Here is a 16,588-nt window from a genome sequence, read left to right as displayed (position 1 = left end):
TTGGATAATCTCTCCCTTGATACAGTAATAAAGTTTGATTTTCAGCATGTATGTAGTCAGAGATGTCCTGAAGTCAGTTATATCAGGAATATAATCAGGAATTATTTATAATTTTTTTTTACAATAACCCAAAAATCAAAGAATAAAGACATTTCCCTCACAATTAATTATTTTTTAAGGGACAGAGATAGCTTGTTTTATACCTCTAGTGAATGTAATCCAATTAATTAAATTTCATATATGTATTTTGTATATACAGTTCCCTTTGTTAACACCTTATTTTGAAAACCAGACGTAGTCACATATGTATTCTTCCGCTAACTTCGCTAAGTCCGTAGCTACTAGCGCTCCCCGTCAGCTTTATGGTCAACTCCATTGGGGCTGTTTGAACACATTTAACATAAATATCAGTATATGGGTGCACTTGTTATTGCGTTGGTTGATTTGACCACAGAGATGCGAGTGGCAGCTGGCTTGACCGCACGTTATTCACAAAACTCTAAAAGAAAAGCAAAAGATAGGTACTCCTCTGGCTCCTCTGCGGTCACAGATTTTAGTGTAACACCGGCATCCAATGACACAGCAGGCCCTGGGGGCAGAAATACCTGTATGAAGAAGCATAAACAGCTCCAAATAGTGGGTTTATGGATATGATAGAAACTGAAATCAAACCAAAACTATTTTTAAAAATCAAATCAATGTTTTTAATAACTTATAAATTATTACTAATTTGAAATATTTTATGAACAAAAAAATGACACCTCTCAAAAATAGTAGGGCCTTCAGAGAAAGAATCAATTTTCTTCCCCACCTTTACTCTTTTTGAGTCTGTCGCCTGTGCTTTAATCTGTGTAATCAGCCATAGACGTATCCTGTAATACCATGTTAGTAATTGTCATCTGATGACTCATATTCATGCCCAGGAAATGAACTAGAACAGGGAAGTGCTAACTCATGCACAAAGTTACCACACATACCTATTGACAGCTGACAGGAGCACCACTGGTGTGTTTCTTCAGTGGTGAATCTCCCATGGAGAAGTGAATATAGCTGATATCGTTGTTTATGCTTGTGTTTCTCTCAGGACTGCTGCATCTGTTCACATTGCCAAGTGGTCTCCTGACGGGGAGTACTTTGCAACAGTTGGGAAGGTACATGATTCATGTAAACAACAACAAATTGTTGAACAGTTTTCATAATTGTATGGATGTGTTTATATAATATACGTTCACGCATGTGTTTGCATACGCAGGATGACTGTTTACTCAAGGTGTGGTATCCCACCACGGGCTGGCGCTCTGCAGTGGTGTTCCACGACCCCTCCGATAAAAAGCCCCTTCCTGTTAACTTCTCCTTTGTTTACCTGGCCCATCCACGCTCGCTCACCGGTATGTCCTGGAGGAAGACCAGCAAGTACATGCCCAAGTAAGGAAGCACACACGCACAGTCACATGGCCAGTGACATGTTTATTGTTTAGTACACGGCTCGAGGGCTAAGTTGCAACATGGATAGTAATGCAATAAAAATAAATGATTTTCAGTAATGAAATACCTAGATAGATAGAAAGTAACTTTATTGTTCCCAAGGGAAATTCAAGCACCTAGCGTGCTATACGTTTATGATGAGGTTTACAGTGATTTCAGTGTATGTTCTCACATGTAACATTGAAAAAGCTGTATTTACGCAAACTATAGATTATGGAGGACTGCACAATTTTGTGATGCACCCTTGGTTCTCACTCTCAGTAAGCAGGAATTCGACATTAAATTCACATAATTTGTGTATTAGGCTTGTCACAGTTAAAACATTTTCTCACTTGAATGAATTTTCCCAGAACACCATCTAGTACTGGTGTTACTGATTTTGATTAGCTTCCCTTAGAGAGGACACTCTGCTAGGTGTGAAGCTTTGTTGAGTGCTGGTAGCTGACCATCATCACCAGTTGCTATGTGTCGACATGTGTGCAAATTAAGAACGGTGAATTGCTGGTGGAAGCAGCCAGTCAGAGGAAGTTGTCTGTTTGTCTGTTCCACTGAGTGTATCAGTGATTTCATCAACTTAATGCAGCCTCTCTTTATATTTCACTTTCCTTCGAAACAGTAATCACTGATTGTGTAAGAGCTGCGTTCTCCTGTTGCTTTCTAGGGGTTCAGTGTGCAACGTGTTGCTGACGTCCTGCGAGGATGGTGTGTGTAGGTTGTGGTCGGAGACTCTGCTACCGGAAGACAGCCTGCTTGGAGGACAGATCTCTGAGAACAGTCACTCCGTCAGCTCCAGCCTGCCAGGCCTGGCAGGAAATAAGGACAAGATCCAGCACGCTCTGGAGGTACACTTACTCACTCCGTCAGATCTGACTGGAAATAATTCATAAATGGGAATATATTTCTGATTAACATACGCCTGTTCTCTGTGTTTTATTCCTGCTTAATTAGTCAATCCACCACCTGAAACATCTGCGCCGTGGCCGGCGACGGTCTTCTGCTCTGGTGGCTCACAGCGAGCTGCTGCCCTCTCAGCTGGGCACACAGGACGCACACACTCACCGCCACATCGCTCATCATGCCAACGCCCTGTGTCACTTCCATATCTCAGCCAGTATTAACCCCAACACAGGTAGCAACTGGCTCAGAAGCATTTCTATATTTCGTAACCATAAGATCCATACATAGTTGGACTATGGACCATATAAGACTGTTCTATAATGTTGTCTGTAATGTCTGCAATAATGACGCCATTCATAAACCAAATTATATTTATGTTGCTGCATTAGTTAATTGCAGAGATCATTTTGAGATTAATTTGATTATAGCTTATAATTGTCTTATAGTGTGTTTTTTTTGTGGCTTCATTGCAAAACATAATAAAATGGAGATCCAAACAGAATTAGTTTTGCATTTATGAGAAAGCAGAAATGGCTTCTATGACTGAAAGTAAATGCATCAGTGAGCAGCACATTCATTGCAGCTGTGAACCTAGTCGAAGCTTGAGTCATATTTTATTTAGCCATTTCCCTTTTTAGTGCTTTCATCCATGCATCTCTTTCTCCTCTTCGTCGGTCAGATATCCCATCAGTGCTGGCTGACTCTGCCGTGTTCAACCCAGACGATGGCTCTGGCGGTGGAGGCTTCGTCGTTCACTGGCTCAACAATAAGGACCTCAGCTTCACCTCCTCCATGGACCTCTTTATGCTGCAGCTCCGCAAGTTCTCTGAACAGCAGCTGGAGCAGACCACTGAGGACCTCCTGGACCCCGAAGGATCCCCTATGAAGTTTGACTTTGGTATGAGCCACAACCGGGCCAACGTGCATTCCTTAAAAACACATAATCCTAAAAGCAACATAAAAGCACATTGTTTTCTGTCTTTCTAGACCTGGACGAGATGTCTGACAAAGCGTCCTCGGAGCAAGGTGAGGAGGGCGAGCCGGGGGAGCAGGGAAGCACCAAGGCGTCCTCCCCGGGATCCAGCTCCAGCATGCCTCTGCCCTCCATGCTGCTGGAGAGGAAGATGGAGACTCTGATCACAGAGTGGAACAAGAGCCCAGACATGATGTTCACCATCCACCCTACTGATGGGTCTTTCCTGGTCTGGCATGTCAAGTACTTGGACGAGTTCAACCAGGGCATTTTCAGACAGGTTCAGGTGAGCAGAAAATCAGGCCGGATGTTTGTTTCCACAAGCAAGTGAGAAATGTGTTTTCCAAATGAGTGCTTTAGTGAATCACTTGCTCATTCGCTCACTCATACAGGCAGCAGTGTAGTTAAACTTTGTCTCAAATGTGAGGTGACTCAGCACTCCCCCAGCCTTATGTAAGACCCCTAATATTCCTTTTCTTACCTGTGCATGTGGGCTATTAAAACTCTGTCATGTCACTGTGGAGCCTTGCCGTCCTAAAGGACAGCAGCACGCTGCAACACGAGAAGGCTGAGGAGGACAAAACACAGTAGAGACCACCTTTGATCAGCTTTATTGTAGCTGCTAGAAATAAGTTCACACAGGCCCGCACTTATTATAATTACTTTGCATGGGCTGCAATGATACAGTATATGGACACGTAGCTATCTGTCTTTATGATCGCAATAAGAGAACACACATGTTGGCATTGTATATAAGAGCTTTATAATGCCATGTACACTAGGGCTGCACAATTAATCGAAATTTTATCGAAATTGCAATATGGCCTACTGCAATTTTCAAATCATAGGAGGCGCAATATTTGTTAAAGGTTAAATGTGTGGCAAAATACCATTTTAAATGAATTATTGTTGTGCTGTAGAGATGTCCTGGCTTACACATCATATTATACAGACTTAAGAAAACATCTTTGTTTGGTACAGATCCCTGCAAAAATCACACCATAAGCATTTTAATATGCTTTTTCGGTGAAAATGAGAATAATGATGTGGAAAAAATCATTGCCTCTAATCATATCACAATTGCAATATCAGTCAAAAATAATCGCAATCAGATATTTTCTCAAAATCATGCAGCCCTAATATACACATATGAAGTCCATATTCTGTAGAAAGTGGTAGTGTATGTATGTAATATGCAGTAAGCTGTGTGTGTTTCTGGTTCATTTGTGAGAATGCAGTAGAAGCCAAATATCGTCTTGCTAATGTTGAACAAGAGAGATGACATGACATTGGTATAAAGAGCTAATTAGCTCTCTATAGAGAATATATGGCCATAGTCCTGATGTTTTTTCTATTTCCCTCCAACCCTCCCATTAGGTGTCCTTCTCCTCCCGTATCCCAGTGGCGTTTCCTACAGGTGACGCCAACTCGCTGAGTAAAAACATCCTGATGTACGCCTGCACTCTGAGTGAGGGGGAGACTGCCGGTGCTGGGGAACAGGGGAGGACGGTTCAACGCGTCTCCCACTCTGCTTCAACCTCGGCCTTCCTGGGTTCACCCGCACTGGCCCCCTCTTCCTTCCCTCGCCTTGGCATCAGTCCCGCTGTCATGATGGTCTCCAAGCATGTTGATGGATCTCTCAACCAGGTACAAGATTGAGAGCTTGGAATGTACCATTTCTTTCTTCCAGGGTCAATGCATGTTTTCATAAGATGTTCCCAAAAACCTCCTTTAACCCTTTTTAAAATGTCACACCAACACAAATAATTTCATGTCCTAACCAAATGAATGTATTGTACTTGCATGTTTGTGTATTATCCCGCCTTCCCAGCCCTCTCTAATTGTTTTGGTTCCCTCTGTCTGCAGTGGGCAGTGACATTTGCGGAGCGCTCTGCCTTCGCCAACGTACTGACCGTATCACACAAGTTCCGGTACTGCGGCCACCGCTTCCATCTGAACGACCAGGCCTGCCACACGGTGCTGCCGCTGCTGCTGACCTCCTCCCACCATAACGCTCTGCTCACCCCTCCCTCGGCCCCTAGCAGCCTGGAAGGAGAGCAGCCGCCTACCTTTCCAATACCAAAGGGACTTCCCAGGTAGAGAAAGAGATGAGGAGAAGAAAGAATATGCAAAGAGCACATTGATGCTTATTGCAGCACACTGTGACTCACTTTCAGAAATGATCTTGTCTTTCTAACGATGCATTCCTTTTCCATTAGCAGGAAGCAGCTTCGTAATGCAGCTACAAGGACCTTCCATGACCCCAACGCCATCTACAGCGAGCTCATTTTGTGGAGGGTGGACCACATTGGACCGCTGTCCTGCACCGGAGGGGTCTCTGAACTGGCCCGCATCAACTCCCTGCACACCTCTGCCTTCAGCAATGTTGCTTGGCTGCCTACACTAGTACCCAGCTCTGTTCTCGGTAAACACACCATGCATGTTTATTATGGGCGTCAGTTTTAACCTCAGTGATTCTTGTTATGCGTAAATTACCAAGAACTTTAATATAAAAGTGGAAGTTTGACTGCTGAATCATCTGAGCTTCTGCTTTTGGTTCACTATTTGTCAGGCGAAACTGTGCCAAATATATGCACAGTATATAATGGCATTTAGTCCACCTGCAATAGTAAAGCTTAGCCAGTTTTGCACGTCAGATTTGTACTAAAAAGTTAATTATTCCATACTCATTATTGCCTACCAACTAGGGCTGTCAGAGTTAATGTGATAACAGCCCATTAATATAAGTTTATTTTAATGCCACTAAATTCTTTAATATATTAACACAACTTGCGATTTTTAGGCTATAGCGGGCTCAGTTTTAAAGCTAGAGTGAAAATACTGGCACATATGAAACTAGAAAACCTAAAGAATCCATTGGTATCAACCATGTCATGCATGTCAAGAAGTACGCTTAATGACGCTACGAAGTTACGCTAAATTTTGGCGAGGAAAAACTGGCATGGCCATTTTCAAAGGGGTCTCTTGACCTCTGACCTCATGATATGTAAATGAAAATGGGTTCTATGGGTACCCACGAGTCTCCCCTTTACAGACATGCCCACTTTATGATAATCACATGCAGTTTGGGGCAAGTCATAGTCAAGTCAGCACACTGACACACTGACAGCTGTTGTTGTCTGTTGGGCTGCAGTTTGCCATGTTATGATTTGAGCATATTTTTTATGCTAAATGCAGTACCTATGAGGGTTTGTGCCATTAATTTACGATTTATCATGATTAAATCGATTGACAGCCCTACTACCAAGATATAAACATATTTCTTGACTGTGCCTTAAAAGCAACAATATACCTTTTCCGATTAAGATCCATCCTTGCTCTCTGCTGCCTGAGGAGGGAACTTTATCCCTTAAGTCATTTTTTTTAGTTGGGAGATGTTTTTTTTATTGATACAGATACATTGCTTAATTTACAAGTATCCTTCAACTTTTTATAAACTAAGCAAATATTAAATGTGTGTGTTTTTTTCTGTATTGTTCACCAAATAGTAGTTAATACATTCTTTGACACTAACTCTGTGTGGTGTCCCTCAGGAACTTATTGCAACAGCGCCAGCGCCTGCTTCGTGGCATCAGATGGTAAAAACCTGCGTCTCTATCAAGCCGTGGTGGACGCCAGAAAACTACTGGATGAGCTGTCGGACCCTGAAACATCTGTGAGTGGACACGCTCACACAAAAACAATAATGTTGTTGCTCATTGGGATGTGATCGTCTCTGTTTAGAGTCTCTGTTAAGTGAATTTATGTATCTGGGTCTTCATGTCTCACACTGTGGCTCTTTAAACTTTTAGTCCCAAAGGATCAGGAATCAAGTCCAAAGCAAGCTTGTGTACATCAACCATGAAACATCACAAATCTGATATTCACAGATATTAAATTCTTGTTATAAGCCAGCTTTTCATTTCCTTTTGATGCTGCTTTCATTTCTAAATGTTACCAAAACAACAATACTCCGTCTACATCAGGCACACAGATGTGGTTAATGTTTCTATCTCTTGCTTCATAACACCCACCAGCCTACATTACATCACTTCAAATCCTAATGTGCAATACATTTTAACCACGTTAGTGGTTTACATTGCAGTACGCTAAAAGGATAATTTACCATTTTCCTGTGTTTCTGTTTAGAAACTGGTGGGCGAAGTGTTCAACATCGTCAGCCAGCAGTCCACTGCCAGACCTGGATGTATCATCGAGCTGGACGTCATTACAAACCAGGTTAGCAGCTGCTCTGTGTTTTTTCACACCCACCTCAGATCAGCGGTGTACAGAAACCTTCTGATCAATAGACGTAGTAACCTGTTTGATGCTTTCTCCATGTGCATCCAGTGTGGCGCCAACACCCAGCTGCTGCACGTCTTCCAAGAGGACTTCATTCTCGGTTACAAGCCTCAGAAAGAACCAGACGCATACACGCCGGCCTTTCCATCTGGTGAAGGTATAACACGCTGCGGTGTATTAAACATTTGAGTTTGGTATTTTGGAAACTAGGTCGTGCAGTAGTCAGCGGTGTGCGCAAAGGATGCTGGGAGATCCTGTTGTTCTGTGAAGCACATGTTAAGTAAAGCAGGCACTTGCTGAATGTGTAGCTGTCTCCCGTGGTATTATTTTGGAGTACACCACAGTAATATTGGCGTTGGGGATAAAGCTAGCTTAGGCTGCAGAAAATGTCTTTCATTCATCATGTCAACAGTTATTTTAGGCCAGCAGCGTCAATGAGGAAGTTAAAACTTTGTAGAGCTGTTTCCTCATACCTTTTAAAAACCTGATTGTCATTAGAAGAAGATAATGTAATTTTACTTTATCCAGATTACCAACCTGCCCCGTTCTCTGAGAAGTTCTTCCTGGTGGTGATAGAAAAGGATCTCAACAGGAACTCTGTGCTGCAGATGTGGCACCTGCACCTCAAGTCTGTGCAGGCCTGTGTTGGTAAGTGTAGGCTACACACAGCTGAGCAGCTATTGGCAGAATTAGACGTTTTCTGCATATTTTTAAGCATGAATTTCTTTTACTGAGGTGTAGGCCGGCTATAACGTTCCTGCATCTCTGTCTCCAGATGAGCCAAGCTCAGATTTTAGCTTCCAGAGCCAGCTGATGGTTCCCAATCAGGCTATGAATGCCGACTCGTCTCCGGAGATGTCACCTGTCAGACCCCTGCCTCGCTCAGCCTCCACAGCCAACTTGCAGTCAGCCAGCAAACTCATCCTCAGCTCCAAGCTGGTGTACAGCAAGCGGCTCGACCTGCCCCACGGTGTGGAGGTTACCAGGGCCACCCCCTCTGCAGGTTGGGACGGCCACACAGTTGTCACACATATGACTCACACCATGTTGTTGTTGCTGAATGTGTAAAACCCCCTTTTTCATAACTAGGTGACATAATCCCAAAATGGTTCTACATTTATTTTAGCGGTTTAGAAATAAAATAAGAGATTACCTGAAAAAATCTGTTTGCCATATGTTAATGTGGAAATCAGCAAGAAAACACAGAACATGCTTGAAATTGTCTCTGTTTTCGTACTGCCTCCTCTTTCCGCCAGGTCACCTGAGCTCCTCCTCTATCTACCCCGTGTGCCTGGCTCCGTACCTGATCGTCACCACCTGCTCCGACTCTCGCGTGCGGTTCTGGCGCTGCGCCGTGGAGGGCGACGACGGGTACAACGAGGATGACCGGGACAACCGCGCGTACCGCTGGGAGCCCTGGGCCCTGATGAACGAGGAGGATGACAACAACAGTGCTGTGTGTGTGTCTGGACGGCCCGTTGCGGTGTCCTGCTCCTACATCGGCAGGCTGGCCATGGCCTTTAAAAAGCCACGGCAAGGACAGGTAGGAAAGTAGAGTTTGGCTTTACAACGGTGTTTTTTGGTGTATATGTACCGAAAACCTATTAAATGTAGCTGTGGCAATAAAAATGTAAATGCGGTGAATAAACATGTTTTGACGGTATAGCCTGGATCCTCCAGAAATAGATACAAATTCCATATATCAGCATATTAATACGTTTTTATGTAAAGCAGAGAATAGTGAGGGAGGAACTACATAAAATAAACATTCGGTACATTAAACACTGCAGTGTTTTTAAAATTGTGCTAACCGTCATTAGCCATAAGTAGGGCTGTCAATCAATTAAAATATTTAATCGCATGATTGTCCATAGTTAACTACATAACACATTTTTTATCTGTTCAAAATGTACCTTAAAGGGAGAATTGTAAAGTATTTAATACTCTTATCAACATGGGAGTGGACAAATATGCTGCTTTATGCAAATGTATGTATATATTTATTATTGGAAATCAATTAACGACAAAAAACAATGACAAATATTGTCCAGAAACCCTCACAGGTACTGCATTTAGCATAAAAAATATGATCAAATCATAACATGGCAAACTGCAGCCCAACAGACAACAACAGCTGTCAGTGTGTTAGTGTGCTGACTTGACTATGACTTGCCCCCAAACTGCATGTGATTATCATAAAGTGGGCATGTCTGTAAAGGGGAGACTCGTGGGTACCCATAGAACCAATTTTCATTCACGTATCTTGAGGTCAGAGGTCAAGGGACCCCTTTGAAAATGGACATGCCAATTTTTCCTCTCTCTCCCCCTGGCACAACTGTCACTCTCATTATCTAATAAAGACAAAATGGCCAAAAATAGAATAAAAACATAAATAAATTGGTGGCGTTAAAACAAATTTGCGTTAACACGTTATTATCGTGTTAACTTTGACAGGCCTAGCCATGAGTGAGAAGGAAGTGATAAAACCAGACTGTCTGAGGATCTAATCCCATTTCCTATCACTACTCTGTATTTGAAGTATGTGGAGTTTGATGTCGTTGAACTGAAACTGAGTTGAGGTTAATACTTCAGGATGTGATACAGGATAGAGGTCTGTGTGGATCCATTGAGGTGTTTTTATTGTATTTACCGTACGCCTGGTTGACTGGTCCACACAGTGTCTTTAGATTTGACATTTTCTAAGAAACCAGACGTTTTAAGAAAGCTCTCCTCTCGTCCTCAGCTGCAGGGCTCTGGAGAGGACTTCTCCATGCATGTATCCATCTATGAGTGTGAATCTACCGGTGGCTCAGAGTGGGTTTTAGAGCAAACGCTCCACCTGGACGACTTCACCAGACCCACGTCAACCCTGGATCCAAGAGTCAGCGTGGACTCCAACCTCTTTGTCTACAGCAGGTCAGGAGGGCACTGCTTGTGTGTCATATTCTGCATGTTTATCAGTATGGGTGTCTCATACGTTAATCATTTTCTCCACGCCAGGTCGGACCTGTACATGAGCAGAGACCATAGCTCCCCCAACATTAAGCACTACGTTCACTTGGACTGGCTGTCAAAGGAGGACGGGTCTCACATCCTCACCGTGGGGGTCGGATCCAACATCCTCATGTACGGACGCATCTCTGGCGTGGTCAACGAGCCGACCAGCAGCAAGGAGGGTGTGGCTGTCATCAACCTGCCTCTAGGGGGCAGTATCAAACAAGGCATCCGCTCACGCTGGATCCTGCTTCGGTCCGTGGACCTCCTGTCCTCCGTGGACGGCACGCCGTCTCTGCCAGTCTCCCTGTCCTGGGTGAGGGACGGCATCCTGGTGGTGGGCATGGACTGTGAGATGCATGTGTATGCTCAGTGGCATCAGGACAAGAAGCCCGGGGAGGGAGACGAGGGCAACCTGTCGTCCGCAGACATTGCTGGAGGTCAAACCGGGGGTTCATCCTCGGCCTTTGAAGGGAGAACCAGGTCTAAGAGTGTGTTTGAAGGGAGTGTCGCGGTGGATGAGGCCCTTCGTGCACCGGCAGGACTTCAGGAAGGGGGACTGTTTGAAGCAGCTCACTCCCTGTCTCCAACTCTCCCCCAGTACCATCCCACCCAGCTGCTGGAGCTCATGGACCTGGGCAAGGTTCGCCGCGCCAAGGTGAGTCTGTTTCTGCCTCATTCAGTGACTCCAAAATATACAAACCAGACCAGTTGGAGTCTATTGATGGAGTTAGCACTGATGCCGTAGTGGAGTAAATTGCAGTAATCAAGACGGGAGGAAATGAAGACGTCGATCAATATTTCAGCAGCAGGGCGTGCGAGAGAGGGCCCTAGCTTAGCAATATTGTGAAGGTGATAGAAGGAGGAGTATGCGCTGTATAACCCATTGCTCTTCTGTACATCAGGCCATCCTCGCTCACCTGGTGAAGTGTATTGCCGGGGAGGTCGCCGTGGTGAGGGACGTGGAGGCAGGCGAGGGCGGAGCCAGGAGACACCTGTCCCGGACCATCAGTGTGACCGGCAGCACAGCGAAAGACACCATTGTGGCCGGCCGCGACGGGGGGAGAGACTACACCGAGATCAACTCCATCCCTCCGTTGCCCCTCTACTCCCTCATGCTGGCCGACCTGGACACCTCGTACAAAGGGGCGGAAGAGACCGCGAAGGGGAATAAGGGGGGCGACGGCGAGGGATCCCAGAAGTCCGGAGAGGACCAGTATGCTGACCTCTTCCAGGTAGGTAGAGTTAAGAGCTCTGATTTTGTTGTTAAAGGTGTAGTCCACTAATACACCTGACTCCTGTGTTAACAGATGCAAAGCGTCACCACAGATGATTTTGTGAACTTTGCCACCGACAAACCAGAGAAGAAGTCTCGAGTTATCAACCTCTCTCAGTATGGACCGACCTACTTTGGACCGGAGCATGCTCAGGTATTTTTGTATTTTTTTAGAATGGGACCCCATTTAAAAAAAAAAAAAAAAAAAAAAAAAAAAAAAAAGGGAAATTGCACTATTAATGTAGACTATTTATGATAACATCCGAAGATTCATATTCTTTTCAATCCTCAGTTGTATTGCAATTAAGTCATTAAGAAAGAGGGGAATAGAGTGGTGCAGCGATGGCATATTTTTGTAGACCTACCCAGAAGTTCCCTCGACAAAAAGCCAACCGGATTTTTCCATTCGGCTTTCGGATTACCACTTTTATGATTTTTGAAGTGTAAATGCAGTTGCCAGAAGTAAAAAGCTAACGTTACACCGCGGTTGTATGACTTCACGTCACCACCACTAAGCTAAAGGTGGACTAGTGTTTGGCGTGATGACGTTTAGTAGTCTCATTTAGCCACTTGTTAGCAACCGCCTCTTTGAAGACACGTAAAAGCTACAAAATTCACAAGTGGGATATTTATTGATGTATTTCATATCATAGAACAAATCATTAAAATCTCTTCAGCTTGTGTTAACCAAAGACCTTATTTCAGGCATCTAACTAAAAACCCATTCAAAAAACCCATTGACTTCCAGACGAGGGAACCGGAAGAGCTAACATGCTAACTCATTTCTGGGTTTTAGGACTCATTCCTGCAGCCCTCTTTTAAAGGGGAGGAAATGTGACAATAGTAATATGGTAATAATCGGCTAATCTGTGGTTATATGAGAGTAGTTTTCTCTCAACGGGGATATGTTAAGTATTGTATAATTTTTGCAAATTCAAAGTAATAACCCGTTTCTCTTTGCTCTCTCTCTTTCTTCATGTGTCCAGGTTTTGTCCAGTCACCTGATGCACTCCAGCCTCCCAGGACTGACCAGACTGGAGCAGATGTTCTTGGTGGCGTTGGCTGATACTGTCGCAACCACCAGCGCCGAGGTCACCAGCTCCACTGATCAAAAGCACATAGGTCAGCATATACGTTTGGTTACAATCATATTTATGATATGTATGTGCAGTACACAGAGTAAATCTAACCTATTGCACCGAGGTTTACTGAGGTTAGGGACTGCTGTGTCTGTATTTCTTCAACTGGAGTCGTCACCACTTTAAAATACTATTATTTCAAACCACAATAAACACTACCTTATATTGTAACACAGCACTCAAATAAGTTTAACCATCCGCAATATCTTTAGCCTACTTCTGATGCTCTATTCTCCTCACAGTTACACCTTTACAACGAGCAAAATAGTTCTTTCTCTCAGTATTTCAAATATCATATTCTTCTAGTGTCCACACAACTAATTCCGTTTTTTAGCTATTATGCCATTTTCAAGTGTTGGATTTCATGCTCACATCCATGTGACAGTCACCTGTGTCAATCCAAGCTCTTACGTTTAGTAGTTCTGTCGTGTACGGGAATCCTCCCCACTGAAGTGTCCTTTAGCAAGAGACAGACCAGCTCCAGGGTCTTTATTCTGTAGCTGTCCCTACGCTTTGATCTGTCAAGAGACACAAGAGACATTATCCTTTGCGAATGAAGAAAGTATAGAGTGCTACAGGGATGACGCATTTTTGTAGGCCAACCAGGAAGTTAGCATCGCCCTGGTTCCCTCGACAAAAAGCCAACGGGATTTTTCCATTTGGTTTTGGATTATTGCAGGACATAAATTCTGTGGCAAACACGTTTATGATACTCGCACGTTTTGTTCAGCGAGATAATCTCCACAAACGAACTCCCACTTTTATGATTTTCAAAAGCGTATTGATGTATTTTATGTCGTAGAACTAAACGTTAAAATCTCTACAGCTTATGTTAACCACAGACCTTATTTCAGGCATCTAACTAAAAACCCATTGACTTCAATAGGAGGGAACCAGAAGTGCTAAAATGCTAACTGATTTCCAGGTTTTAGGACTCATTCCTGCAGCACTCTGTTGCCTTATTTTGTACTTTGTATGAAAGATACATAATGCACTCGCACCTGCAGAATAAGGTTGTATTGTGATTTGGCGTGTCGGCGGCTTTAATGTCTACCAGTCCGTTAACTTTTACCCTTGGTAAGAGATTGTATGAAAGTTGACTAAAGGTTATAGACATAAAAGCTAAGCATCATTTTTCTTGATTGTGTGTTCATGAATATTCCCAGCCATCAAATCTTTATTAACATAAACATCAGTGCTTATACGTTCCTCTTTAACTATATACATACATACAGACACCGCACTTCCGTTATCTTTGTCTTTTCTCCATTTTTCCATCCTTTTTATTTAGTCTTTTGAGAGGAAGACATTAGCAGGTTGTTCCAGGGCTAGGTAAGCACAGAGAGGGTAAGGAGGTTCAGGGACACCGTCTCCGACAGGATCGCATGAACTCAAGTGATACTGTTGAGTTTTAAAGGGCTTCGCTGTGTGGCTTTTAATAGAGCGGTCGGTGGAATAACAACGACCGAGCTGACGGCTCCCCGGTGTTGTGTTTGTGTAGGTGGAGAGGCTCTCGATGAGTGTGGACTGAGGTACCTGCTGGCCATGCGTCTGCACACCTGCCTGCTCACCTCCCTGCCCCCTCTCTACCGCATGCAGCTGCTCCACCAGGGTAAACACACTGCTCAGACACTGCTGCCGTCAAACATATACATGACTATATTTTCAGATGTTGTGGGGAATGAGTTATAGATTGAAAGTGCATTTAATCCTGGGAATGAACTCCAGACATCTCTTTTCTCTCTGTGCAGGTCTATCAACGTGCCACTTTGCTTGGGCCTTCCACTCGGAGGCGGAGGAGGAGCTGCTGAACATGATACCGGCCATGCAGAGAGGAGACCCACAGTGGTCTGAGCTCAGAGCTGTGGGAGTGGGCTGGTGGATACGTAACATCAACACTCTGCGCAAAATGGTGGAGAAGGTACACAGGACAAATTCAGTTTCTAACATTAGGAGAGTGATGCAAACAATTTACTAGGAAATGAAATATGGAACACAGCTAACTGTAATACTTCAGGCCATTTGCTAGGGCTGAGCGATTTAGAAAAAATATTTACTTGCGATTATTTTGACTGATATTGCGATAAGATTTGCGATATTGGAGGGAGTGATCATTATTCTCATTTTCATTGAAAAACATATTAGAATGATGAAATTGTGGTTTGATTTTTATAATGATAAGCACCTGATTATTGTAAAGCACAAAGCAAAGCTAATAGTTTTTTTTAAACAATATTGTTACTGAATTTTGCATATATTTCATACACGCAAATAGACAAATATGATAATATAATTTAAAAATGAAACATGTAGTCATTATTTTTGTAGTCATCAAAAGAAAAGAAACATTTAACATATTTCACATAAAATAAAAACCATCAGATAAGGAAAAACAAAAAACAACAAGAACAACAACAACAACGTAAAAGCACTCAACAACACGAAGCAAAGTCAAAATGACTGACATCCAAGAAACTTCAAGAAACACACTTTTTGAAATTCTCCTGCTTTTCCTCTTATTATGTAAGTCAGTCTCTCCAATATAATACAAGATGCCATCTCATTCAACTATACATGTATCAAAGCTACATCCAATTTTTTTCCAAGATAAAGCTACAAAGCTAATAGTTAATGTGGATTGGTCTTTAAGAGTAGCTAAATAAGGGGAGCGTTTGTACTGACGTGTGTGACGATCTGCAATGACTATTTTGATTCCTGTGTTGTCTTTGAAGTGCATTTAACATCATTCCAGCAAATAAGTGAAAACTGTAATTATTGATTCAGTAACTGTGGCGGTTGTGTGTGATCAGGTGGGTAAAGCTGCGTTCCAGAGACAAAACGACCCTTTAGACGCCGCTCTGTTCTTTCTGGCCATGAAGAAGAAAGCTGTCCTCTGGGGGCTCTTCAGGTAGGACATCGCTTCTGAACACATAATTATTTTTAATAGAGTTACTGTTTAATTTTAATCACAAAACCTTTTACGGGATGCTGAGATGTGTCTGGATTTATTCTCTCAGGTCTCAGCACGATGAGAAGATGACTAAGTTCTTCAAGAACAACTTCACTGAAGACCGCTGGAGGAAGGCCGCTCTGAAAAATGCTTTCTCCCTGCTGGGAAAGCAGCGCTTTGAACAGTCCGCTGCCTTTTTCCTGCTGGCTGGATCTCTCAAAGACGCCATAGAGGTGGGAACAACACATACACACACTTTTACACTCAACAGCACCCAGATACACAGACACAGCTTTTTACTGTTGAGTCTGCTCCAACACTTCATTGGCATAGCCTTGTTTTATGGAAATATGAGTGTGAAGGTGTGTTTATATGAGAGTCAAATCACTACATCTCTATACTGTGTTTGCTTGGAGAGCTGTATATTCTGCAGCCTTTTAATCACATGAGAGAAGTCTAAATGACACTGATAAGATGCATAAAAAGCCTGCTAGTTTTCCTTGAACAGGGTTTTCACACCGCACAATCAAAATATGCAGATAGCCAAAAAAAGAAATAGAAGTGTGAGCTTT

At 43.3% G+C, this 16,588-nt stretch overlaps 1 protein-coding gene across 10 annotated transcripts in view; it reads left to right on the top strand.

Annotated features, from left to right (window-relative positions):
* dmxl2 (Dmx-like 2) overlaps positions 1 to 16,588 on the top strand; it is a 55,915-nt gene that overhangs the window by 14,670 nt on the left and 24,657 nt on the right. For 7 of the 10 annotated variants that reach the window (XM_037791261.1, XM_037791280.1, XM_037791274.1 and 4 more), the window contains exons 6-29: positions 1,085 to 1,151; positions 1,253 to 1,425; positions 2,147 to 2,327; positions 2,434 to 2,614; positions 3,062 to 3,280; positions 3,370 to 3,641; positions 4,733 to 5,002; positions 5,222 to 5,451; positions 5,575 to 5,780; positions 6,910 to 7,031; positions 7,505 to 7,594; positions 7,706 to 7,814; positions 8,186 to 8,305; positions 8,433 to 8,660; positions 8,914 to 9,200; positions 10,401 to 10,573; positions 10,658 to 11,309; positions 11,557 to 11,886; positions 11,962 to 12,081; positions 12,914 to 13,049; positions 14,568 to 14,678; positions 14,818 to 14,987; positions 15,877 to 15,974; positions 16,084 to 16,249. In XM_037791261.1, coding sequence (XP_037647189.1) covers positions 1,085 to 1,151; positions 1,253 to 1,425; positions 2,147 to 2,327; positions 2,434 to 2,614; positions 3,062 to 3,280; positions 3,370 to 3,641; positions 4,733 to 5,002; positions 5,222 to 5,451; positions 5,575 to 5,780; positions 6,910 to 7,031; positions 7,505 to 7,594; positions 7,706 to 7,814; positions 8,186 to 8,305; positions 8,433 to 8,660; positions 8,914 to 9,200; positions 10,401 to 10,573; positions 10,658 to 11,309; positions 11,557 to 11,886; positions 11,962 to 12,081; positions 12,914 to 13,049; positions 14,568 to 14,678; positions 14,818 to 14,987; positions 15,877 to 15,974; positions 16,084 to 16,249 — 4,711 coding nt within the window. The remainder of the gene's footprint in view (positions 1 to 1,084; positions 1,152 to 1,252; positions 1,426 to 2,146; positions 2,328 to 2,433; positions 2,615 to 3,061; positions 3,281 to 3,369; positions 3,642 to 4,732; positions 5,003 to 5,221; positions 5,452 to 5,574; positions 5,781 to 6,909; positions 7,032 to 7,504; positions 7,595 to 7,705; positions 7,815 to 8,185; positions 8,306 to 8,432; positions 8,661 to 8,913; positions 9,201 to 10,400; positions 10,574 to 10,657; positions 11,310 to 11,556; positions 11,887 to 11,961; positions 12,082 to 12,913; positions 13,050 to 14,567; positions 14,679 to 14,817; positions 14,988 to 15,876; positions 15,975 to 16,083; positions 16,250 to 16,588) is intronic. The other 3 variants (XM_037791309.1, XM_037791294.1, XM_037791253.1) reach the window with 1 other exon arrangement.

This window comes from Sebastes umbrosus, chromosome 2 (assembly GCF_015220745.1).
Source record: "Sebastes umbrosus isolate fSebUmb1 chromosome 2, fSebUmb1.pri, whole genome shotgun sequence".
Lineage (NCBI taxonomy): Eukaryota > Metazoa > Chordata > Actinopteri > Perciformes > Sebastidae > Sebastes > Sebastes umbrosus.
Note: the sequence above shows the minus strand (reverse complement) of the source record. Positions and strands in the feature narration are given on the sequence as shown.